We start from the raw sequence: 25315 nt of genomic DNA, 5'->3' as shown, positions 1-25315 counted from the left end.
TCTCTTATTCATATTTTTTATCTTCTTCAAGACCCTTTAACATTTCATATAATACTGGCTTGGTTGTGATGAGCTCCTTTAGCTTTTTCTTGTCTCAGAAGCTCTTTATCTGTCCTTCCATTCTAAATGAGAGCTTTGCTGGATAGAGTAATCTTGGTTGTAGGCTCTTGATTTTCATCACTTTAAATACTTCTTGCCAGTCCCTTCTTGATGCGAATCCCAGCCAGCAGGATCCATGTGCTGCGGCATCAATAGACAAATGCACACAGACTACAGAAATCCTGTGGAGGAAAAAGGACAGCATGGCCACTCTCTAAGTGAAAGAGGGCAAGAGGGCCAGAGAGTGCCCAAGAGAGCCTGTCCCCTGCCTGGATAGGCTTATATTGCTTTTCTGGGCACATTACATTGAGGATGGTCCTCATTTACTATGTACAGTTTCACTGTAGGTGATTACCTTTTAAGGACAACAAAGGACAGAATGCTGCTAATTACTTCAAAGAGAAGGATGTTACAGATCAAGGGGGAAAGTGGTTGAACTGGTTACACTCCACACTTGGGAGGTTTAGCACAGACTTTAGGAAGTTAAAGATACTCAGTAGACATTTGCTGCCTCAATTCAGGGTGAGGGAGTTTTAGCAAAAGCAAGTCTCATAGCAGCCTAGGTACAATGCAGGCCTGATTCCCCCTGGGCGAACCTGTCCATGGGCGTGGGTCCTGCCTGCCAAACCTCACACCACTGGCTTTTCCAAGTGGGAGCTGGGCTACATTTCCCACGCGTGGAACAGTTCCCTATACCTTCAAACCTGCAAAGTTTCTTTTTTGAGCTTCATACTTTTCGATGGAAATGTTGATGATATCCTTCACAGATTGACAAAGTTTAAAAACTAGTTTCCTCTTTGTCAACCATGTAGTTATTATCCATATTATCTAGAATTTTCTTTTAACAACTGAACATATAGAGAAAAAATGGAGGTCTTGAAAGTACTAAATTCATATTTTAAGCACTTATTTCTCATCTTTCCAATTCCATTCAGCATATATTCGTGAATTCTGATAAATTCATAAATATGTGAGGCACCATATCAAATAATACCTTTCATTTACATTATTGTTTTTGATCTTGGCTTCATCCCTAAGTGGTGGATGTTCTTATTTCTATCATTAAAATAATGAAGCTGAAGATTAAAGAGGTTTTAAAAGGTGGCAGAATGGGATTTGAACCTCAATTTATCTGATTCCAAAGACTATATTATAATTGTCACTTTGGGTTGCCTCTACACAAGCAAAGTCCTTATCAACTTATTTACCAGAAGAGAGAGAATCCTGGCCACTAAAATGCCTTTGAAACTACTTTTTAAACTTCAATAACAAGAGACTGACAGAGTGTTTTGTTTTGTTTTTTATCGTATAGGTACATGGCCATTATTGATCCCTTGAAGCCCAGACTGTCTGCCACAGCAACCAAGATTGTCATTGGCAGTATTTGGACTCTAGCGTTTCTCCTTGCCTTCCCTCAGTGTCTGTACTCCAAGATCAAAGTCATGCCAGGGCGTACTCTCTGCTACGTGCAGTGGCCAGAAGGTCCCAAACAACATTTCACGTAAGTTAATTCTCTATTGTGATTTTCAATTTAATTTATTGAATACTTAAGGAGCTGTAGGTTGGGAGCAACAATTATACAAATAAGACATAGTCATTTCTCTCAATATCTCACACATTATTGGGAAAAAAGATGTGTTAAAATATTGTAATACAGTATGATATAGTCAATAAGTTGGTATAAATTACAAAGATTTATAACTGGAAAAATGTAATGATTTATATATGGAGCAGCTCTGGAGAATTTCCTAGAGGAGGTGATGATTAGCTCATTGGAAACGAAATCAATACCCAAAAAGGGTAGGGTTGTTATTGATTGAAAAATGAGTGAGAAGGAACTAAAGCCCAAATGTGTGGATTGCTCTTTTAAGAGGGCTGGCCAAAAAGAAGGAGAGTCCTGGTAGTTTCTTGGTTTTGTTATTTTAACATTAAAGAAACTTCTACACTAGGTTGGAAAGAAAACAGGAGTGTTACAATATATGATAGAATCTCGCATTTCATATTTTGGGCCCACCTTCAAAAAAAATAAAATGCTGCCATTTGCAACAACTAGATGGATTTTGAGAATACCATGGTAAGTGAAATAACTCATACAGGAAAAAATCAAGAACAATATGATTTAACTCACGTGTGAGATATAAAACTGAAAGCAACAAATGAAAAAACAAGACAAAGAAACAAACAAAAATTCAGACCCAGACAACAGTATGGTGGTTACCAGAGGGAAAGGAGGTAGGATGAGGTGATAAGGGATAAAAGGAGTCAAATATACAGTCGTGAAAGGAGATTGAACTTTGGGTAGTAAGCAACGAAGCGGTATACAGACGATGCATTATGGAATTGTACACTTGAAACCTGTATAATTTTATTAACTAATAAAATTAGTTAATAGTAATAACCTTAGTAAATCTCATTAAAAATTTCTCAAAAAGAAAAGCAAATAGAAAAAGTATAATTTATTTGTATTTTTAATTATATTTACATAAATTTTATTTCAATATAATTTTCATATAATGACCCATTGTTTTCTTAAAAATAACAAATAATACAAATATAATGGTCATCTTTTAAAGCAGTCATTTTATCAAACTTTGTTCTACCAAGGGTCCAGTTTTTAAGGAACTTTAGAAGTTTTTATTGAAAGAAAAGCAACCAGCAGTCTTAAACTGTTTTCTATCCATTGTTATTAATAAATCTTAGTTGTATGATAAAATAAATTAATAATAAAATTTCATTTTTTGTTGACTGAATCACTTCCCCATTAAAATTATGTTGATACTTAATAAGTTATCAAGAAATGAAGAAACTAGGAGGTTTGATTCCCTTTACAAAAAAGAAAAAAATCAGGCATTGAGATTAGCCTACCAAACCCTTGAATTACTTTAAAGTCTTACTAAGACAGTGGAAGCCACACAGAAGTTTATACAAACTATGATTGTGCTATTGTATTATGGGTTACCTCTATTCCTTCTTAACTGCTTCTTTATAATTCTGATTGAAAGCTATGAAATCCTAGAATTTACTTTGATAATTTATAGTGTCGTGACTTTGCAGTGACCGACATGTCTGTATATTATTTACCAAATTAGTCACGTAATCAAATGTGCCATGACTTTGGAGAAATACACATTAATGTCTTTTTCTGATTTTAAAATCACAGTCAAACAGCTTGTGAATTCAATGTGGCTCATGGTATCTGGTAACATTTATTTCATTTGGGTGAAAAACAATTTATTTCAAATACAAATAATGTCACAGAGATACATAGAATAGCTGTGCATAGGAGAAAATATCTATTAGTTGATTAGTTTATTCTGTCCCCTCTCTTTCCTCTAGTGATATATTTAATTAGGTTAGTTCAACAATTACCAAGCAGAGAAAAGGCATTTATTCTGAACCTCTGGGCAAGGTGGGGGCAGGTGTGGTTTAAATGAACACTACAGCTCAGCTGCGGTTTTCAGGTACAACGTAAAGATTGACAAAGATCAGCTGGTAGCAATTGGACAACTGCAGGTGACAGAAGCACGGTGTGTTGATGGATTTGTGAAATGAATACTTAAAGAAAAAGTGGAAATATTCTTTGGCATTTTCAATCATGATTCAAAATGGAATGAATTCAAAGCCCCACTATTTCATCCCAATATGATCATCAGCATGTTTTGTTTTGTTTTTTTATTTCAGTTACCATATCATCGTCATTATACTGGTGTACTGCTTCCCATTGCTCGTCATGGGCATCACATACACCATCGTTGGAATCACTCTCTGGGGAGGAGAGATCCCGGGAGATACCTGTGACAAGTATCATGAGCAGCTAAAGGCTAAAAGAAAGGTACTGTTCCATATAATTTACCTACCATTCGTGTAAATTGTGGCATATCAGAGAAGGAGAAAACCTATTTATGGAATTTTAACTCTGTATAATATAATTTGATGCTTTGCTCCTACTTTTGTTTTCTTTTTTTTATCCAATTTTTCTTTTACTTGTTTTTGTCTCCTATAAGCCTCTCATCATGTGCAGTATCACCTGAACAGTATAGTCATTTCCCTACAGAAAGACTTTTTATTACCTCGTTCGGAGTATTCTCAGTTACTCCACACGCAACCTCTGACATTTCCTTTGTGGAGTCCCAGTTGACTGTATTTCTGCAGTTCTAGCTATCGTTGTCCTTTATGGAAAAGAACGTCTCTGATGTACTCTGTAATCTTCCAGAAGCTTCTTTGTTCCCAACAATGGCATCTATCTTAATATGTGCAATAATTTCCTAATATCCATTCATCTACCCCTCCTTTCCCCCCTCCCTGACACTTCTCATCTCCTCCCTTTCCCCTCATCCAGTTTCTGCACAGCCATCCCACATGTCTGATTAAGAGATAAGGGTTGCATTAGTACTCTTCTACAACTTATTGGGTAACAGTATAAAGCCTATTTCTGAACATTCACATTAAACAAGAAACCCTCTAAAATTACTATACAGACATTTTACTATGATTTTCCATTAAGAATTTTTCAGACTACCATTATGTGACTCAGTAAGTGGATGAGGTTTTTGATAAATTTGTAGAGTTCAAAAGAATCGAGGTCATCTGTTCTATCTTCCTCTGTCCAATTGACACATACCTAATGCAAATCTAAGAGGTTTTTCCAAGGATAAGAGTCATACGTATAATGCCAATTATTATTTATTCTATTTATGGTTCATTTATTTATATAGATCCAACTACACAGACACTTCCCTTACAAAACAGTCAACAATTTTAAGACCCCTCACCTGCAAATACTCATTTAACAAGTCAATCAGGTCATAAAAATATAATATAGAAAATGTATTCTATTTTAATACAAATATGTTTTTCTTCTGTTATTGACAAATAATGGTAGATAAGACTTATGTTTGGTTCACAATTTATCATGATCTCTAGTATTTGAAAACACGTGATCTTCTCCACATCAATTTATTCATTTCAGCCTGCAGTATTCCTCTTTCAAAAAACACCTTATAATTTGTTTCTTTTTCAAAAAAACACCTTAAAAATGAAGTGCACAAACAACCAAATTATGCTTTTAGCACCTAAGAATTCTTAAACTAGGAGAACTGCAATAACTTGGTTGTCTTAAGTGAACAGTTTCTTTTTCTCTTCTTAATTTCAGCACTCGTTTTGTAACATCTTGTTTATATTGAAAGATGCTCTTTGGGGGATATTTTCTTATAGCTATGGTTTAGGCATCACCGCATTAACTAACTGATGTGGTGTTCTATGTATTTCAGAATAATTTTTGTCTATTACCAACTTAGTTTCTTCTCTTTTGTTTCTTATTGGTTTAGGCATCTTTTTTTCTTAAACAGTTTTCCTCTGTTCACTCCTACACAAATTAAAATGAGTTCAGTAATTGTAGATTATAGCTCTTTTTCTTCATACACTGCACTATTTTTCTAGCAAGGAATAAAAATTTAATAATTTTTTTTTATTTTTGCATTGACTCCAGGGAGAACAAAAACAAGAGGGAGTATTTCTGCTTTTGCCTCTGTACAACTGATGGAAGTAAAGCATAAATAGTCCCTCCTGATTTCATTATTCTACAATTTTAAAGTATAATATCAATATAAATTGAGAGTGTGGCCCTTCTAGAATATTTCAAAAGAGTAAGACATTTAAATTTTTCACTTCATATGTCTTTCTCTCAGATTTCGTTCCAGACTGAAATAATGCAAAATGACATTCATGCCACGGACTTATAATAAGTTATTTTCCCCTTCCAGTTCCGTTTCCATCACTTACTGGTATAAACACCAGTATCTTGAAAGTAGCACTCATTTTTTTTCCAAAAATTTAATTTTTTAAGTATAATTAGCTTTTCTCTTAATTTCTTTTTTTATTTGAAATTAAAATATTTTTGGTGTGGTTTGGAACAGATTTATTTCTAGTAATTATGCTACATTTATGTTTTAATAGGTCCACTTAGGTCAAAGATACAAATCCTACCCTGGATGGGCCACTTAATTATATCCTGTCTCCTAGAAAATATATCTTTGAAATTACAGATTTGACTTCAGAGATAAAAATAAGAGAGTATTGATTAAAATAGTGCAAATTTATTCTGACTGTTGGGAAAAACAACAACTAGTAATAACATAGTGAATGTTGACTGAACTCCCAAGTGCACACAAACTAAATAAATAAAAATGTAAGTCAAGTCACTGAAAAGAGCTTTGTAACTATTGAGAAGCATTGTTTTCATTTCTTTCTCTCACAATCTTTAGACATTGTGCTTAATTTCAAAACTTGTAGATTAAATTCTTTGAAGGACAGCCAATAGAAATAAATTACCTAAGTTGTACAGAACCTAGCATCTAAAAAGTAAACTAATATGAAACTTTCAGATCATTAATCATCCCCACTTGATTTTTACATATGTCCTGCCTAAGTATATACTCAGTTTGAAAATAACACTAGTCATTCTAGCCAAGCACTAAATATTAAAAAGACTAAATATTAGTCTGGAGAAATAAATCAATACCTCTAGAAATACTTTTATTATGAGAGAACCAAGATGGCGGCGTAGGTAGACACACTGCACCTCCTCACACAACCAGAACTGACAGAAAATCAAATGGCAAGGAAGTCCGACACCAAGTAGATAAAAAAGAAACATACATCCAGACTGGTAGGAGGGGTGGAGACGGGCACCAGGGTGGAGAGGACTCAAGTGGCTGTGGTGGGACTGAGACTGGCGGACTTATATAAGAAAAAGAAGATCAAAAATATGAACAGTAAGAATGACAGCAAACTTACAGTTATTAACAACCACACCTAAAACAAGAACAAAAGCAAACTAAGCAAACAACTAGAACAGGAACAGAACCATAGAGATGGAGATCACATGGAGGGTTGTCAATAGGGGAGGGGGGGAAGGTACAGAGAATAAGTAGCATAGATGATAGGTGGAAAATAGACAGGGGAAGGGTAAGAATAGTGTAGGAAATGTAGAAGCCAAAGAACTTACATGTATGACCCATGGACATGAACTATAGGGGGAGAATATGGGAGGGAGTGCGTGGACAGGATGGAGTAGAGTGAAGGGGGGGAAATGGGACAACTGTAATAGCATAATCAATAAATATATTTTAAAAAGAAATACTTTTATTATAAATATTAGACTTTTGAACCTGAAAATCAGTATTGAAATTCTGCGGTTCCACCTTGACAGCTGTGGCTACAAAGTGAAAGGTCACGTGCTCTGTTCCCAGGCAGGGTGCATACCTAGTTTCAGGTTCAGTCCTTGGTTGGAGCACATGTGAGAGGCAACCAATCAATGCTTCTCTTTCATAGAGATGTTTCCCTCTCTCTCTTTCTCCTTCCCGTCCCCTTTCTCTAAAAACAAATAAGGAAAATGGAGACAACTGCACATGAACAACAATAAAAGATGCAAAAAAATGAGAAAGAAAAATGCTTCTTGGAGTTTGAAGTGGAATATGACTGACTTTGCAATAAGTCAGTTGAAAAAAATTGTAAGATTTTTAAAAAATAAATAAAAATAAATAAGGTCTTTTAAAATAAAATTTAATCTAATATTTAAAAATTTTATAGTTCCATATAGCTTACTAAGCTCTAGGAGGCAATCTGTAGCATCAACTAACATTTGATTCACATGTATAAAACTAGATTTTTAAAAATATGTTAGCAAGCTCATTAATGAACTCTTTCTTATGTCATGTACTTTATAATTTTAAAGCACTTTGAATACATCACGACACAACCAAAGTTATCCTCCATTTACAGCAATCTTCTAGGTCTTAAATTCCTGTAAGTTATGCACCCATTAGCTTTAAATGTTTATTTCAATATGTATATTGAGCCCTCCATATGTCCTCCTTGGAGAAGTGTCTGTTCAGGTCCTTTTATAATTGGATTGTTTTCCTGGGGTGGGGTTGTGTGAGTTCTTTACATATTTTGGAGATCAAACCCTTGTCGGAGGTATCGTTTGCAATTATATTTTTCCATCTGGTTGGTTCCTTTTTCATTTTGCTAATATTTTCTTTAGCCGCACCGAAGCTATTTACTTTGATGAAGTCCCATTTGTTTATTCTTTCCTTTATGTCTGTTGCTCTAGGGGACATATCAGTGAAAACATTGGTGGGTGGAATATCTGAGATTTTCCTGCCTATGTTCTCCTCCAGGACTTTTATGGTGTTACAACTTATATTTAAATCTTTTATCCATCTTGAGTTTATTTTTGTGTAGGGTATAAGTTGGTAGTCAAGTTGTATTTTTTTTTTTTTGCATGCAGCTGTCCAGATCTCCCAACTCCATTTGTTAAGGAGGTTATTTTTACTCCATTTTGTTTCTGCCCCCTTTGTCGAATACTAACTGACCACAGGGACTTGGTTTTGTTTTGGGCTCTCTATTCTGGTGCATTGATCTGTGTATTTGTTCTTATGCCAGTGCCAGACTGTTTGATTACAGTGGCCTTGTAATACAGTTTGATATCAGGTATTGTGATCCCTCCTGCTTTGTTCTCCTTTCTCAAAATTGCTGTGGCTATTGGGGGTCATTTATGGTTTCATATAAATTTTTTAAATGTTTGTTCTATATCTGTGAAATATGTCATCAGTACTTTAATAAGAGTTGCATTGAATCTGTAAATTGCTTTGGATATTTTGGACATTTTGATGATGTTAATTCTTCCAATCCATGAGCATGGTACATGCTTCCATTTGTTTGTATCTCCCTTAATTTCTTTCTTCAGTGTTGTGCAGTTTTCTGAGTACAGGTCTTTTACCTCCTTGGTTAGGTTTATTCCTAGCTACTTTATTTTTCTTGTTGCTATATCAAAAGGGATTTTTTTTCCTGATTTTTGTTTCTGATATTTCATTGTTGCTGTAAAAAAATGCCTTCAATTTCTCAATATTGACTTTATATCCTACTGTTTTGCCAAATTCACTTATTAGGTCAAGTAGTTTTTTTGTGGAATCTAGAGGATTTTCTATGTACACTATCATGTCATCTGCAAACAATGACACACATATGAAAGGATGCTCAGCATCACTAGCCATCACAGAGATGCAAATTAAAATCACAATGAAATCCCACTTCACACCAGTCAGAGTGGCCATCATAAACAAAGCAACAAACAAGTGCTGGCGAGGATGTGGAGAAAAGGGAACCCTAGTGCACTGTTGGTGGGAATGCAGCCTGGTGCAGCCACTGTGGAAAACAGTATGGAATTTCCTCAGAAAACTAAAAATGGAGCTGCCTTTTGACCAGGCAATTCCATTGTTGGGACTATACCCTAAGAATCCTGAAACACCAATTTTTTTTTATTTAATTTTATTTTTATTATTATTTTTTATTTTCTTATTGTTCCGTTATAGTTGTCTGCATTTTCTCCCCACCCCTCTACAAAGACATTGAAGTTAATAACAATCTAACAATAGCCAGAGGGGAGGGGGAAGGGATAGTGAGGCGAAGGGTTTTCAGGAACTAGTATAAAGGACACATGGACAAAACCAAGGGGGATGGTGGAAGCTGGGGAGGGAGGTGGGTTTGGCTGGGCTGAAACACCAATTTAAAAGAACCTATGCACCCCAATGTTCATAGCAGCACAATTTACAACAGCCAAGTCTGGGAGCAACCTAAGTGCCCATCAGTAAATGAGTGGGTCAAAAAACTGGTACATTTACATGATGGAATACTATGCAGCAGAAAGAAAGAAGCAACTCCTACCCTTTACAACAGCATGGTTGGATCTGGAGAGCATTATGCTAAGTGAAATAAGCCAGGTGGTGAAAGACAAATACCATATGATCTCACCTATAAGTGGAACCTAATCAACAAAACAAACAAGCAAACAAAATATAACCACAGACATTGAAATAAAGAACAAACTGACAGCAACCAGAGAGAAGGTGGGAGGGGGTAATCAGGGGAAAAGGGGGAAAGGTTGTTGGAAACATGTGTAAAGGACCCATGGACAAAGCAAAAGGCAGGTAAGATTGAGGGGTAGGAGGTGGGGATGGATGGGGTGGGGGGAAAATGGAGACAACTGTACTTGAATAACAAGAAAAAAAGAAAAAAGTAAATATATATGTTGAATTAATAGTGTTTCATTAATATAACAAAGTGGTTAACTTAAGAATCCCTGTACTTTAAAGAAGAATACCTTCAGACAGTAGCAAAATATAAAATATCAATTAATATCACACAATTTCCAAGACCTTGACTAAACACCCTCCTTCAGGAAATGTGTACAGAATATTATAGGACTGGTTTAAGATCCATCTGCAATTCAAAAACAAATGGTAATAAAAAAATAAAGTTTAAATTAAAAAATGCATCTGCAGTTCAAAAACTCTAGTCTAGAATGACAGGCCTTATCTGAACCTAAAATTTCATGAATTGCTTGTCTTACTGCTATTCTGGATTAAAATCAAATGCAGTGTAAGGAAGAAATAAGTAAAGGGTGCTAAAAATCTCATATTTAGGATGTTTTGGTAAAATAAATCAAATATGATCTTTATTTTTCTTCAATCTTAATAATACCATCCTGTTTTCTTAAACAGCTCGAAGTAGTAAACCAAAGATATTGACTCATAAGCCACTGAATGTTTACCTGAGTTAGAGTCTTACCTGTAACTAAGTCCATAGGATGCAATTTGAATTCATACACTTTGGAAACAAAAAAGATTTGCCATCTATCTCTCCTAGTGTTCTCCTAAGTTAAGGCGACTTTCTTGGCAACTTGGGTGAAAAAAAGGACTGACATTCTCCTACAAATGATATTAAATTTCTTAACAATGACAAAATATATCTGTGAGTCTGTTGGCATCTTAGAATAACTATCTAGAACAAAAATGCTAGACGTCCAGTGATTAGTGGAATGGCAAGAAACTAAATTAATTACACGAGTTGGCAGAAAACACAGCAAACAGGTAAATGATTAAATTATTATTTTTTCCTTTTATAACTTTATTTTTATTGTTGACACTATTATGTCCCGCTTCTTCCCCCTTTGCCCTCTTTCACCCAGCCCTGCCCTCCCCTCCCCTCTGGCCATCACCACACTGCTGTGTGTGTCTATGGCTTATGCATGTATGTTCTGGCTAATCCCTCCCCCTTCTTTCATCCACTCTCCCCCTTCCCTGTCAGTCTGTTCCATGTATCCATGCTTTTGTTTCTATTTTGTTCATCAGTTTTTGTTTATTAGATTCCACATTCAAGTGAGATCACATGGTATTTGTCTTTCTCTGCCTGGTTTACTTCAGTTAGCATAACAATCTATATAAAAATAAATTGTGTCTAGACAGATAATAAAAATAGTTATATCAGATCAATTTCAATTCATTTATCAAAGGTTATTTATTAAGAGTTTCTATTGTGAAAGTACCATAGACAAAATTTTTCTGATATCAGAAAAAAAATTGTAGCCTTGTGATATCCTTATAGATTAGGTAAAGAAAAATGGACAGTTGTAAGTTGTGTTAATATTGGTTGAATGTGGACCCTCGATATGTGCTGATAAAGAAAATGATGTCGATCTAGATGGAGCATTTGAGGGACATGCTACAGAGATTTTATCTCTGTGTTAACTTGTTCCAACTGATCAACAAGAATGTTAATTATGTGGTCATGATAAATAATCTATAGATACAGACAGAATACTGGATGTCTGAATGAGGGATGGGAAAGCCCAGAGCACTGTGCCTCATGCATGGTCCATGGTCCAGATGTGTACAGGGTCCAGACCTCATGGCTGACCACAAATAACGGGGTCTTGGATGTCAAGGATCTGTGTTCTAGTTTTGCCCTATCTAGGTGTGATCTGAGACACATCTCTTGAGCTTTCTTAGGCCCTGTTTGCTGAAAATTGGGTAGGTTTGAAGAAGGACCTTTTGGAATTAAAATTCTATGTGTCTAATGCCCAATAGAATGCCTTTTACATAGCAGACACTTAACCTGCTGGTATTTCCTCTTTCTCCTGCCATTTTCTACCTTTTTCAATATGGAGAACCTGAAATTAAATGCAGAACTCATGTCCATATATTTATATGTGAAGTTAACCAAGAATTTGTATTTAAGAAGGTTGCAGATTTTATCATTATTTATAGTCAAGATAAATTACATTAAGGATAAAACCAGTTACAAGGGGCCTGAAGTTGCTTGTTTTCTTCTATGTATTAGTTTAACAAGAAAATATAAATGATAAATTTACAGTGACTGTATTTAACCAAAGTAACAGCAGCTCAAAGAAAAAAGGAAAAAAAAGTTGTTTTCAAGTTTTCAGATTTAGCCTACAAAATATTAACTAAAACAAGGCAAATCAAGAATTTGATTATACCATATTTATGCTATTAATCTGAATGTTTTGCTTCACAGTTATCTTTTTAGCTGCCCAGCTATAGAAAATAGATTAATAAAATATGTAAGCATTTTTCTAAAAGAGATCTCACTGTGCAATGTCAGCAGTGGTAAATGTTCGGAGTAACTGAGAATCTGCTGAAATGCTGGCTTTGTGAACGAAGTAGAATTTTTCTGTCTGACATATTCCCCATAATCAATTTGCTTTATCTTTATGCACTTGACTTACTTTATTGTAATTTAAAAAACCCTTTTATTATCCATAGGACTTAGATTTTAAATATTAGTACATATGTCGGTATACAAGCTTGTACACGATGAGATGTGATTTACTAATCTCTGTGCCCTTCCTCACTTCCATGCCTTTATGACAATATCCACTTATTTCCATGCATCTCCCCCCAGTAATTTGTCATAATGTCATTATTATTTACATCATTAATCATAAAAATACCTATCCCTTAAAATACCTTCTTATTTAAAAAATACATCTCTCATATATTCTCTTTTCTTTAAAAACATGTATTGTTATCCAGATGTAATACCAACATTTTAGTAGTAGATTTCCTAGGGAAATGAATATCAAGAACCATGAAATATGTGTGTAATTTCTGTCATGTATCACAACCTATCTTTTCAATAAAGAAAAAATATTTAGGCACTTTTATATAGAAGTTTATGATTATTTTCCACCTATTTCATGCAGATATTTTGAGAAAAGTATGTATTTTTGCAGATAAATCAGTAAACACTGCTAGAACACATCTGCTTATTATTAAATATTTTTACCCATCAAGATATAATAAAAATTCATCCAGTTGGGTCTTGGAAAGCCTCCTTTTATTAAAGAAAAAGAACTAAAGCAAAACAAAGTCAAACAACACCTGAAATGTATGGTAAGTATGAATAGTATTACCTTGAAATACTTCCAATTGTAGCACTGACGCTTAAAGAAAACTAACAGTCATGTGTTCCTTCCCAGTAACTTCCGCCCTACGTGGGGCTTTGCCTGCAATCAGGAGTGCCTCCTACACCTGAGCTTTTCACCGATTGCAAATGCCACTTGCTTTAAACCCCTCGATTAAATCTTCTGCAAGCATCATGTATTTCTGGCAGGAAAATGAAGCTGAGCATGTGAAACATATAACAAGTACCACAATTCTCGGCACTTCAGGACACATGTACACACAAGTACACACAAATAGTATCAATTATTATAGATTTTATACAATTTCTAAATATATTAACAATTTCTAAATTAGATAAAATAATTTCTTAGTTATTTTTGTATTTGTTTAATTACCATTAGCACAATTGAATTATATTATTTATTAGCATTCTAAGTTTAAAGCCTTTTCTATATTAAACTAATGAAAATAGACAATGTTTGAAGGAAAAATTATTTTCCAGTACTAGCAATCCACTTAAAATTCATTCCCAGTACCAACAATGAACTTAAAAATTAATTCTTAAAAAATTTTCATCAGACCCTGGCTGGTGTGGCTCTGTGGATTGAGTGTCAGCCTGCGAACCAAAGGGTCACCAGTTCGATTCCCAGTCAGGGCACATGACTGGGTTGAGGGCCAGGTCCCCACTGCGGGGTGCGGGAGAGGCAACCACACATTGCTGTTTCTCTCCCTCTCTTTTTCCCTCCATCCCCCTCTCTCTAAAACTAAATAAATAAAATCTTTAAAAACAGTTTTTTTCATCAGGAAACTGGGACTGCATGTAATTACCAAAGTGAGAAAATATTCAGCTATGTAAAAATGTGCAGTAATATAAAAATCTGTTTTTGATTATTAAAAATTATAAATAAGCATAATAACTTGTTTTGTTCTGGTTCAAATGAGTTTTTTAACATAATAAAGCTCCCTTTAATACATACTAAATAAAAACAATACAATGCATACCGGATAAAAACTACACACAAAACCTCTTAACAAATTCTCCTTTAATATAATACCTACACATCGCTTCTCGGCCTTTTGGCTAAGATCAAGTGTAGTATCTGTTCTTATCAGTTTAATATAATACCTACACTTTAAAGTATATGGATATTAATTAATAGTTTTGCCACGACTAAAACAATTCTACAATAATTACATTGTCATTGCAAAATATCAGTAGATAAATATAAATGCAATTTTTTTTGTATTTAGAGAAAATCTAGACTTGTTAAGCCAAGTGAGCATAACATTTTGTGTGCGCCTGAGAGAGAGCATTATTTTGTTTTAATCACCGTGTTCCTCTGGATTCAGTCTTATTTGTAAAATGAGAAGATCGGGCTAGATTACCTCTAAATTCCATTCCGTATGCATAGCCATGATAGAGACCCAGCAAATGCTTATTCAATATCTAGTGTGTACCAGGCATGGTGCACAAGTGATTTTATTTAAATCTTATATAATCTTATAAAAGAAGACATATTTCAGGTCCGAAATATTAGTGGACCAAGCTCAGAGGAAATTTTCTAATGGGTTCTGTGCAGCTGGTTTTGTTTAGAGCCAAAGTTTTCCCTCACACCTTTGATCCCACACAAGTAACCAGTCACCCACATTGTACTGTTGTCTACAAGTGATGGATTGTGCAGAGGGGTAGGGATGGCAAGACCCACACTTAAGCTCAGTTCAGCATGGAACTCCCTCCACTCCAAAATGAAATTTATTCTTTTTCTAATATATGACTTCAGTTCCTATACTTCTCTCTGTCCAGTCTCTGACACCCCTCAACCTCCTTCTCCTACCCCTAGCCCTATTTAGTTGGGGTATCAGGAGGAGGAATTTGTCCCCTTAGCCCTTTTGAGTTCTTATAGCTAGACTAATAATAAAATTGACACAACACAAATTAACAGGAGAAAAAAACAATTAATTCCATGTGTATGGAAAATAATAAAATTAATACTCAGAGGATGTTCAAAAAGAAGAAATTTTATATTTTTTTACATAAAGAATCAATAATTTGTGAGGATTTGACAGGACAAAAAAAAAACAGGTTTGGGTGATTGTTAGTGAGGAATGTAAGCAGTTTGGGCTTGAGTAGCAAATTAGTGCCAAAGTGACAAGCTTTATTGACACGGCCCTCTTGGGGTTCAAAACTAGTTTAGAATCTGTGGTGAAAGAGTGTCTCAATTTTGTTATCTTTTATAGCACAAAGTCAACATATTATTTTATACTCACAATAATGCTCTCAGAGAAACAGGAAAGGTATTGCTGTACTTGAGAGATACGTAAGCAACAAAGTTGAAGTTAGAGAAGGTAAAGGTGAAAACAAGAGGTCGATGTGAAAAACTTTAAAAATAACCATCACTGTGCGGTGGCTGATTAGATAGAAACACTGAAGAGAAGACATGAAAAATTCTATTTAAAGACTCAATTGCTGAGACAATTAGGACACTGTGGACAGGAAATAGGGAGCCTGTGAGAAAATAAAGCAATGTTGATGAAGATAAATTCACTCTAGGAGAATACAGCCAGGTGGAAACGGCTTGTAGGCCGCGGGAGGTATGTTCCAGCAGAGGGGACGTCTACGTGTGCTGATGAAGATGACAGTTGATGTTGTTACTGCAGGAAACGTTTCCCACGTCCGTAATCTGTGCACACGGCTTTATGTCAACCATTCTGTACGCTGATTAGAAATTTTCATAGGAACATTCTGTCTCACCTTCTGAATGAGATACAGTGAATGTGGGCACACCGTCTACTGGGTAGCGTTAGCCCAAATTCCTCTGCTCAACTCTCAGTGTTCCTTCCTGGGAATCACACCCTCAACCTCCAGGAACCCAAGTCAGAGAGCAGAGAAAAATCCTTTTCCCAGAACTGCCAGGTTTTATTTCTATTTACTTCATTATTTCTATTTTTATTATTTCTAATTTTGCAATAAAATTTCAACCAATGCAGAAAAATACACCAATAGCATTGTTCCTCTCTAATGGGGGCTCCCAGCTAATAACAGGTTAATAGAGTGTCCTTTAAAAAAGATGAGTTGCTAAGGGACAACTCATGCAGCTATTTTTGTGCTCTCAAAAGAGAGTGGATACCACCTTCCTTCTATTTCTATTTCATTTTGTGTCTTAATTTATATGGCATCTATTCATAATAATGTATAGTCTTTTAGCTTCTAGCCATTTGTCAGCAGGAGATGCATTTGTAGCTGTTTATTCAGCATCGCGATTGATTGGTACCCACTCAATACTCTCTCCAGCTTCTATTTTGAAAGGCCCCATTTGTTCAAAACAAGCTAACTCGAGGAAATCTGTGGTCAAAAAAATAAAGCAAACACAATTAACCTAAACCCTAAGACAATGAGCTTTAAAACATCACAATTTTTTAATGATTCAACTAAAGACAGAAATTATCTCATTTAAATTCATTGTAAATTATCTCATTTAAATTCATTGTAAATTATCTCATTTAAATCCATAGCTACCATGGATCTCTGTTACTTTATTCACTTAAAAACAAGTGGCCACTTAGATTATAAAATCTGGATGTATTTTCCTTCAGATGCTCAATGTTTCTTTATTAATTAATTACTTTAATTATAATTAGGCCATATGCCTAAGCATTGTTAGTCACATCTGTGACCTCATGTAGTAGCCTTCTTAACACTCTGTGGCATTACTGTACTTGTCTAATAACTAATGATGTAACCAAGGCTTAGCGAGTTTAACTTGCTTGACATTATGTTTCAAGTAAGTAGAGGAATCTGGTTTGGATCCCAAGCTAACAATGAAGTCAAAGAAATAATCTACTGTCTTTTGATATCCCTTTATAGACTTGATAGTCAGTAAAAGAGGTGAAAAAAAGAGGGGGACTAGCTCATAATATCAGCATCCTAACAATTTTTTGCTTTTTCTACAACATCAACTCAATACATAAATTTTAAGAAAATAAGTTCCTTTTATAAACTAAATCCCTCTAATTCTAGTGTTCCTGTAACTCACAGTAAATCTCACCCCATTCTCTTTATCTATGAATGATCCATTCATAATGGGATAATCCATCTTTATATTTTTAGGTAATGCTAAAAAGATTCTATGCAGAATCTCTTATCTGGAAACAGATCAGTCTTTGTTCTTAAATATATTATCTTCTTTGTTCATGAGCTTTTAGTGCAGCTTTTAGAAAAGATTTTTGTTAGAATTTATTTCAATGTTCCCTACTGCTTATCTGGTAAATTGCCACAAACATTTTGTCCCCTCCCTGTCCTAAGACTCACACCCAGTTCTACATGTTCTCCATATCCTCCTATTTTACTTTGCTCGAGTAGTTTGTATTTTTGTTATTGTTGTTCAAATACAGTTGTCTCCATTTTCTCCCCACCATGCCCCCTGCCCCACCCAACCCCACCTCCCACTCTCAAACCTACTCCCTTCGGCTTTGTCCATGTGTCCTTTATATGTAAACTTAACTAATTTTAATTAAGCTATGTGTGAATACATGAAGTATTTGCTTATGTACACAATGATATATTGTCTAATAACCATTTACAATTCTTCAGTTTAAAATTAAATTTTATTTAATAATAACCTCAAGTTCTGTTAGAGTATGCAAACAAGGGAAACCAAAAAATAAGGTAGTGTCAATTGGATTAAAGTAAATGTCTATAAGAAATGTGGGGCATTTTATCACAGGTAAATCATTGACTCTACTGTAGAATAGTGAGCAAGAAACATGCTTTACTCAACATAGTGTCCTCAGTGCCCAGCATAATGCCTTCCGGGTGGATGGATGGATGGATGGATGGACACATGAACAGACAAATCGATAAATGAATGAAAGAATAAGGTTTATGAAGGTGGTATAAATACATGGGAAAATGTGAAGTTATGTGATGGATCTTGCTAAAAGTCAAAAATCATTGGAAGAGAGAGCCAGTTCTGAAATGTAAGCTTCCTGAGCTCTGACTGGTACTCTGCCCCCCGTCCCAGCACACGCAGGTAAGACCATAGTCCGAATCTTCAGGTCAAAGTGAATGTCTTCAAGAGTATGTTAATACTCTCAGGACTAAAAACAAAGTTTGCTTATCTATTGCTGAATTAATTAAACTGTTCTTGAAAGTTTTCTTTATTTCATTAAATAAAAATATGTTTTCACCCGCCATAAGAAAAATACATAAGATTTTCCTTATTATATAGATTCTTGATATAGCATTCTGTAAACAAAAAACATTCTGGCAAATAAAGAGTTTATCTTATGCATATATTATGCATACTCATTATAAAAATTTCCATAACATTAAATTATGCTGGAAAAAGATGCCTCCTTTCTTTCATAAAAGAGAAAACTACTTCTGTGTTGTGCAGGACAAACTGTATTCACACCAAATATAAACTGCCTGGCCAGGCATAACAGACAGCCAGATGATGGACAGCATCCAGTGTGCTCCATTGTATCCATAGTATACTCTCAGGCTTAAGTGTCGCGAATCTCCACAGCGTATTTCCCAGCCTAACACATATTTCCACCAACCTCCCATTCTGCCCAGCAAGGCCCTTAGCTGGTAACATCTGTTATAAATGATTTCCCTATAAATAAAAATCCTTTCCAAAACCCCAAAGAATACACAAGGGACAGGCTTTTCTTTCTCAGTGTCCCTTTAGTTGACAGCTAGGGCACAGGGATTGATAGTCGAGGACTCTCTCTGCTGGAAGTGACCAGCAAAATGTACCAGATTAAGTTAGCCATTCAGCCACAGGAGCTGCTATGTGAATTGCAATGTGTAAGTATGTGGTTTTCCATGGTTAAGTAGCAGAATATAAATGTCAGTATATGTCATCATATCTGCCACATGTGATTTAGAAGTGGAGGAGGTGATGAGGCGGGGGAAGGTGGAAAGAAGAGTCTGTTAGTTTGTTAGAGATGCTATAACAAAGTGCACAGACTAGGTGACCCCAAAACAGAAATTTATCTTCCTGCTGTTATGGAGGAGAGAAGGTCAAGGTGTTGGCAGGATTGGTTCTTCAAGGTCTCTTCTCCATACCTTTTATTTAGATGGCCATCTTCTTCCAGTGTCTTCCTGTGGTCTCTCTGTGTTTCTCTGCATCTTAATCTCATCTTCTTGTTAGGACACCAGTTATTAAATTAATGTCCACCCATCCTACCTCACTGTAACTTAATTAGCTCCTTAAACACCTATCTGCAGATACAGTCACATTCTGAAATACTTGAGGGCTAGGACTTTAATATATGAATTTTAGGAGACACAATTCAGCCTATAACGAGGTCATTATTTAAGGTTTTTAAAATAGATCCTTCCGATTAAGTCATCTCATGGATTCTGGGGGCTTCCTGGCACCAAGGAGGATTTCTGCTCTGTTTTGAAGACACCAGTTCCTTGGAAAGTGTGAGTGCTACTAATTAAGGGGCTAGGTTAGTGCTTCTCTCCACTCCGTTCTAATAGCTCATCTCTTAGCCAAAAGAAAATTGAGGAAACTGTTTCTCGGTTTGTCTGACTTAAACATTTTCCTTCTTTGTCTCATCCCTAGGTGGCAGTTATTATTGAGCCCTTTCACTTGACTTTCTTCATTCCTGTCTTAGAGGAAGTGGTTTCTGTTAAAATTATTTCACCTTTCCACTTTTACATAAGCTTTGCAACAATGGACAATGTGTTTCAAAGTCCCTGGCCTGACACCTGCCTCCCCCAACATGACACCTATATGTAACTCTTACTCCTTCAGTTTTTTTCCCGATAACCATTTCCCAGTAACTTACTGTTTTGATTTACCATTACTTATGTGACCAAGATTTTATTTTATCTTATTTTTAAAGACTTTATTTATTTATTTTTAGAGAGAGGGGAAGAGAGGCAGAAAGAGAGCAAGAGAACCGTCTTAGTGAGAGAGGAGTATCGATGGGTTGCCTGGCTTACGCACCCCTCTGGCGACCCAGCCCACAACCCAGGCATGTGCCTTGACCTGAATTGAACTGGTGACCTTTCTCTTTGCGGGACAAAGCCGAATCAACTGGGCTACCCCAGTCAGGGCTATGCGACCAAGATTTTAGTTAACTTCATGTATATCACTGTTTTTTATTTTTGTGTGTCTTGAATGAAAAATGTGAATTTTACTGAGGATTTTGTAGCTTAGTTCAAAGGGAGAATTTGCCTCTCAGAGCGTAAACCCTCTCTGGCATTTCCAATCAAGTCCCCTCCCAGGCGGTGGTGCGCGTGTCTCTCCCTCCTCATCTCCTTCTCCACCTTTCCTGCTTGCAGCCCTCTCCTTGATTCACTTCTTTGCTCCGGAAAGACCATTCACCCACAATTTTTAAAGACAAATTTAGCATTCTTCCTACAATTGAAACTTTAGCACTCTTCTTATCATTCAAACAATTCCAAACTTGCAAATCCCCATCTGCATCCATTACCTTTCCCTGCACACAAAGCATCTTTCATATACTCAGTTTCACTTTTCTTTAAGTCAAGAGAACTTAGAAATACAAAGTAGCATTGGTGTTTCCTGTCACACTATGTCACATAAGCCCTTTGTGTATGTGATTCCAATTACTTGTTCTAAGCCTTTTCAGGTGTCTTTCTGCTACTGTTTTCATATTTCATTTCTGAAAAAAAAATTCAGAGGCTTTTCTCTCCTACTTTGCTGAGTAGATCCCAAAAGGACTGTGAGTCTCTGTATTTTTATATGCTTTACTCAATATATTTACAAATCTATGGATTTTTCACATCATTTGCCATTCTCACAGACCTGTCTTTCATCTTTTTATTTGGAAATATTCAGAACTGGTGAAATAATACCTTGCAAATACTTCCTAACTTTTTATTCTCAGGTATTATCCTCAGATCATTTCTGCTTCATTATTTCATCATTCTTCGACATGATCTGGCAGCATTTCACAAATCTCTGAAATAGGAATTTCTAAATCCTTTCGCCACAGCCAGCTAAGCCCAGATGAGAATGATTGTCACTGACACGTTCAGGGAACACAGACATGCTTCATATGTTAAATCTGCAGAGGAAAAGAGCACCTGAAGGGACTGACAGTGATGAGCAGAATAGCAGTTGCATGCCAAAGAACTTAGGAACTTCAATGTTAGCGGGGAAAAACAGCAAGTCCTTCAAATACTACCATACTGATTGAAAGAGAACATCAAGTAGGAAATAATAATTCCCTTCCTGTATATTGCTTCACCGAAAACTGAACACTGATTATTAATGGCCATCAGCTTATATGCCAAGTTAAGATAAAGTATTTTATTTTATTTTATTTTATTTATTCTTAGAGAGGGGGGAAGGAAGAAGAGAGAGGGAGAGAAACATCAATGTGTGGTTTCCTCTTGTACACGCCCCAACTGGGGACCAGCCCACAACCCAGGCACGTGCCCTGACTGGGAATCGAACCAGCAACCTTTCACTTTATGGGATGATGCTCAACCAACTAGTCTATACTGGTTAGGGCTGGAGTGTTTTATTTTAAAACATAGTTTCATGGAGAACTAGAAGGCACTGTTTCATTCAGTTGACTGAGAATACGAGCCAGGTCTCCACCATCACAACACCAGTGTACCCTCAAGCCATAAAATTCCACAAGGCATCTCCCAGAACACTTCATTGCCAGACCGTGGACTTTTCACTAGGAAAGGCTGTGTAGTGAGTTCTGGCTGCAGTGCTTTGAGCAAATAAATGTCAGCTCACATTATTTAGGGGTCATCTGTAATATATTGAATAAGAATACCCTATACCTTACAACTAAGTTTCCATTGCTCTCCCATCTTCCTATAAGACATCTTAGAATTTAGGCAGCTTTGAGCACATGATTTAGACACGAAGGTTCTTATCTCCCTCAAGTCCCACAGCCTAAGAGGGGAAGCGGAGCTCAGGGATGAGTTCTGGGGGACAGTCACAGGGTTCCTGTCTTTGGGTGCTTTAATAGCGTGTGTCAGATTCTCTTCTCTGCAACATGTTGCTTTGTACACAATTATCCTTTTTCTGATTAACTAAAGTACCAGGTTATATCAGCTGAGTAGAAAAAAGTATACGGTAAAAAATTATTCATATAATTATTTTTTGTACAAGGAGAAAAGATTAATCTATTTAAGTTGAATCCTTTTTGTAAGAGAGTTATAGGTATACTCCAATTTGCCATTATCTTCAGGTACCAAATGCTGTTAAATTACTGATGATCATTTAAATTTGTGGAAGTTTGGTTTTGTACTCTTGTACTTTGTTCTATTTTAGTTTTGCTATTACTCTTGGAGGTAATCTCTTAATATTAGGCATAATATTTATCCCTAAGGCCCAGACCTTCTAGAAAAACCCAAGTTGTTTGCTGAGTGACACTTTCTAGTTTGGTGAGACGCGAGCCCTGACCTGTGTCCCCGATGAGCAATGGTTGCTAAGACCTCTCCACTCTTCGAGCCTCTCGGTGGCGCTTCACCTGCTGAGCTGCTCGCTCACAGCCTCCTCCTGCACGTGTGCAGTGCAGCAGCCGCAAAGAATTTAGAAGTTTGTGTATGTATGAAACGCACCCAGGCTGTGTAGCCTCCATTTTTAACCTACTTTTAGTTACTCTCCACTGCCATGAAACATTTGAGTTGTTGTTTATATTTTTTCCATAGCTTAAAGTTGCTCTTGAGGAAAAGGTATGCATGTATATATATGTATGTACATATGCAAAGTACTCTGCGTATACTATACACAACATAAAATACTCAGTATATATACTTGTATTGTTTTATGCAAACTCTATAACATATTGATGTTTCTGAGATAAGAAGGATCTTTATAATATAGCCTGTCCTTTTTCTTTAGTTGTATTTTTGTGCTGTATAGTGTCGCACAAACTCATACTAATGCTTCACTTATAATTTAGTATTTTCCAATATCCTGTCTAGGAGTTTCCTTTAGCACAAGTCACTAATTTCTGAAGTTACTGATTGAACTAAATCCCTAAAATTTAATTTTCTGGAACACTTTCAATTTTCCTGTCATATTATGGAGAGCACTTAGATTTGATGTTTTAAAATATATTACGGGAGTTGTTAGAGCAAAGAACCATTCTCTTTCCCAGAAGTTATTCACACATCTAAAGAAATAAACATATAAACAAGTTATTTTCTTTTTTTCCTCAGAAGAACTTCCCATTGAGACTTTTAAATACTAACAGAAAAAGATGCAGTGATTGCCAGAGGGAAGGGGAGACGGGAGCAGGTGAAAGACCGTAAAGAAGGGATAATGGGATAGAAGGCGGCCTGACTTGGGGTGGTGAACACACAGTGCACAGAAGATGTACTGCAGAATCATGTACCTGAAACCTGTATAATTTTATTAACCAGTGTCACCCCCAATAAATTCAATTTTAAAAGATACTGAGATTATATGTCTTGGATTAATGTTATTCTCTACCTGTTACAGTTCATAATTAAAAGACTATTGGAATGTAAGGATTGATATTTTTTAACTTTTAAAAATATTTATGGTCTTTCTATTGTTCAGTTAATATTTTATCCTCACCCAAAGACATTTTTTCATTGCTTTTGGAGACAGAGTGGGCGAGAAAGAAATGGAGAGAATATCGATGTGAGAGAGAAACATCAACCAGTTGACTCTTGTACATGCCCCAATGGGGACCAAACATGCAACCCAAGCATGTGCCCTGACTGGGAATTGAGCCATCGAACTTTCGGTCTATGGGATGATGCTCCATCCAACTGAGCCACACTGGCCTGGGCTGTTAAGTTAATTTTTTACTAAATAAGTTTCAGCCCCAGCTGATGTGGTTCAGTGGTTTGAGTGCAGGCCAAAAGGTTGTGGTTCGATTCCCAGTCAGGGCACATGCCTGGGTTGCAGGCCAGGTCCCCAGTAGGGGGAGAATGATAGGCAACCACACATTGATGTTTCCCTCCCTCTCTTTCTTCCTCCCTCTCCTCTCTCTAAAAATAAATAAATAAAATCTTTTAAAAAATCAAATAAAAGTTTCACATTGCTAATATGCTAGTTATAAAACTAAAATAAATATGAAAAACACATCATTGATTATTCTTTTTCTTCCTGTGGTAATCATCTTAATAGTTTTTTTCTATAGTAAAGCTTTTCAAGGAATACCTATTATCCTCTTATTTTATAGAAATATGCTATGTTGGGGAAGTGACAGAGCTATTGCAACTGTTAAGTAATTAACCTTGTTATTTTTTAAAGATTTTATTTTATTTATTTTTAGGGAGAGGGGTGGGAGCAGAAAGAGAGGCAGAGAAACATTGATGTGTAAGAGAAACATCTACTGGTTGCCCCTTGGACACCCCCAACTGGAGACCTTGCCCACAACCCAGGCATGTGACCTGACCAAGGATCAAACCAGCGACCTTTCGGTTCGTAGGCTGACATGCAGTCCACTGAGCCACAACATCTAGGGCTAACTTTGTTGCTTTTTTAAGCTGTAATAGAAACCATGAATTTGATGCTGCCTCCACCCCCTCTCATCGATCTCTATCACACACACGCACACACACACACACATTCACACAGAGTGTAGGGGTGCTGATAAAAAAAAAATAGCTGATTTTAAAACTTGTTATTTGCACACCTTCTGCCAGAGAACTTGACTTATTCATCTGACTTTCAAGTACCCAATCTTCATTTTACTCATCGTCCTCAGCCTACCACCATAGTCTCCCTTTGCCTTTACAAAGGTACATTTATAATCACTTTGGGTCATGGTGCCAATAACTGAAAATACACTCATAAATTAATCAGATCTTGGGAATGAAGTAAAAGAGAATACATCAGCATGTCCTGAGTGTTAATGAGCCTGGCATTCACATTCACATTTAATCCTCGGGATCCTCTGCATGATGAGCATTCTTACCACTTCTTTACTAATAATATGATTGATGTGCAGAAAGATTACGT

The 25315-nt window shown here is 36.0% G+C and overlaps 1 protein-coding gene and 1 pseudogene across 1 annotated transcript in view; both read left to right on the top strand.

The window, feature by feature from the left end:
• TACR3 (tachykinin receptor 3) overlaps nucleotides 1-25315 on the top strand; it is a 62232-nt gene that overhangs the window by 19475 nt on the left and 17442 nt on the right. Inside the window, exons 2-3 of the mRNA XM_045183724.3 lie at nucleotides 1412-1600; nucleotides 3781-3931. Coding sequence (XP_045039659.2) covers nucleotides 1412-1600; nucleotides 3781-3931 — 340 coding nt within the window. The remainder of the gene's footprint in view (nucleotides 1-1411; nucleotides 1601-3780; nucleotides 3932-25315) is intronic.
• LOC128780779 (U2 spliceosomal RNA) lies at nucleotides 14426-14546 on the top strand (annotated as a pseudogene).

This window comes from Desmodus rotundus, chromosome 4, assembly GCF_022682495.2.
Source record: "Desmodus rotundus isolate HL8 chromosome 4, HLdesRot8A.1, whole genome shotgun sequence".
Taxonomy (NCBI): Eukaryota; Metazoa; Chordata; class Mammalia; order Chiroptera; family Phyllostomidae; genus Desmodus; species Desmodus rotundus.
The sequence above is the reverse complement of the archived record's forward strand: the minus strand, read 5'-3'. Positions and strand labels throughout refer to the sequence as shown.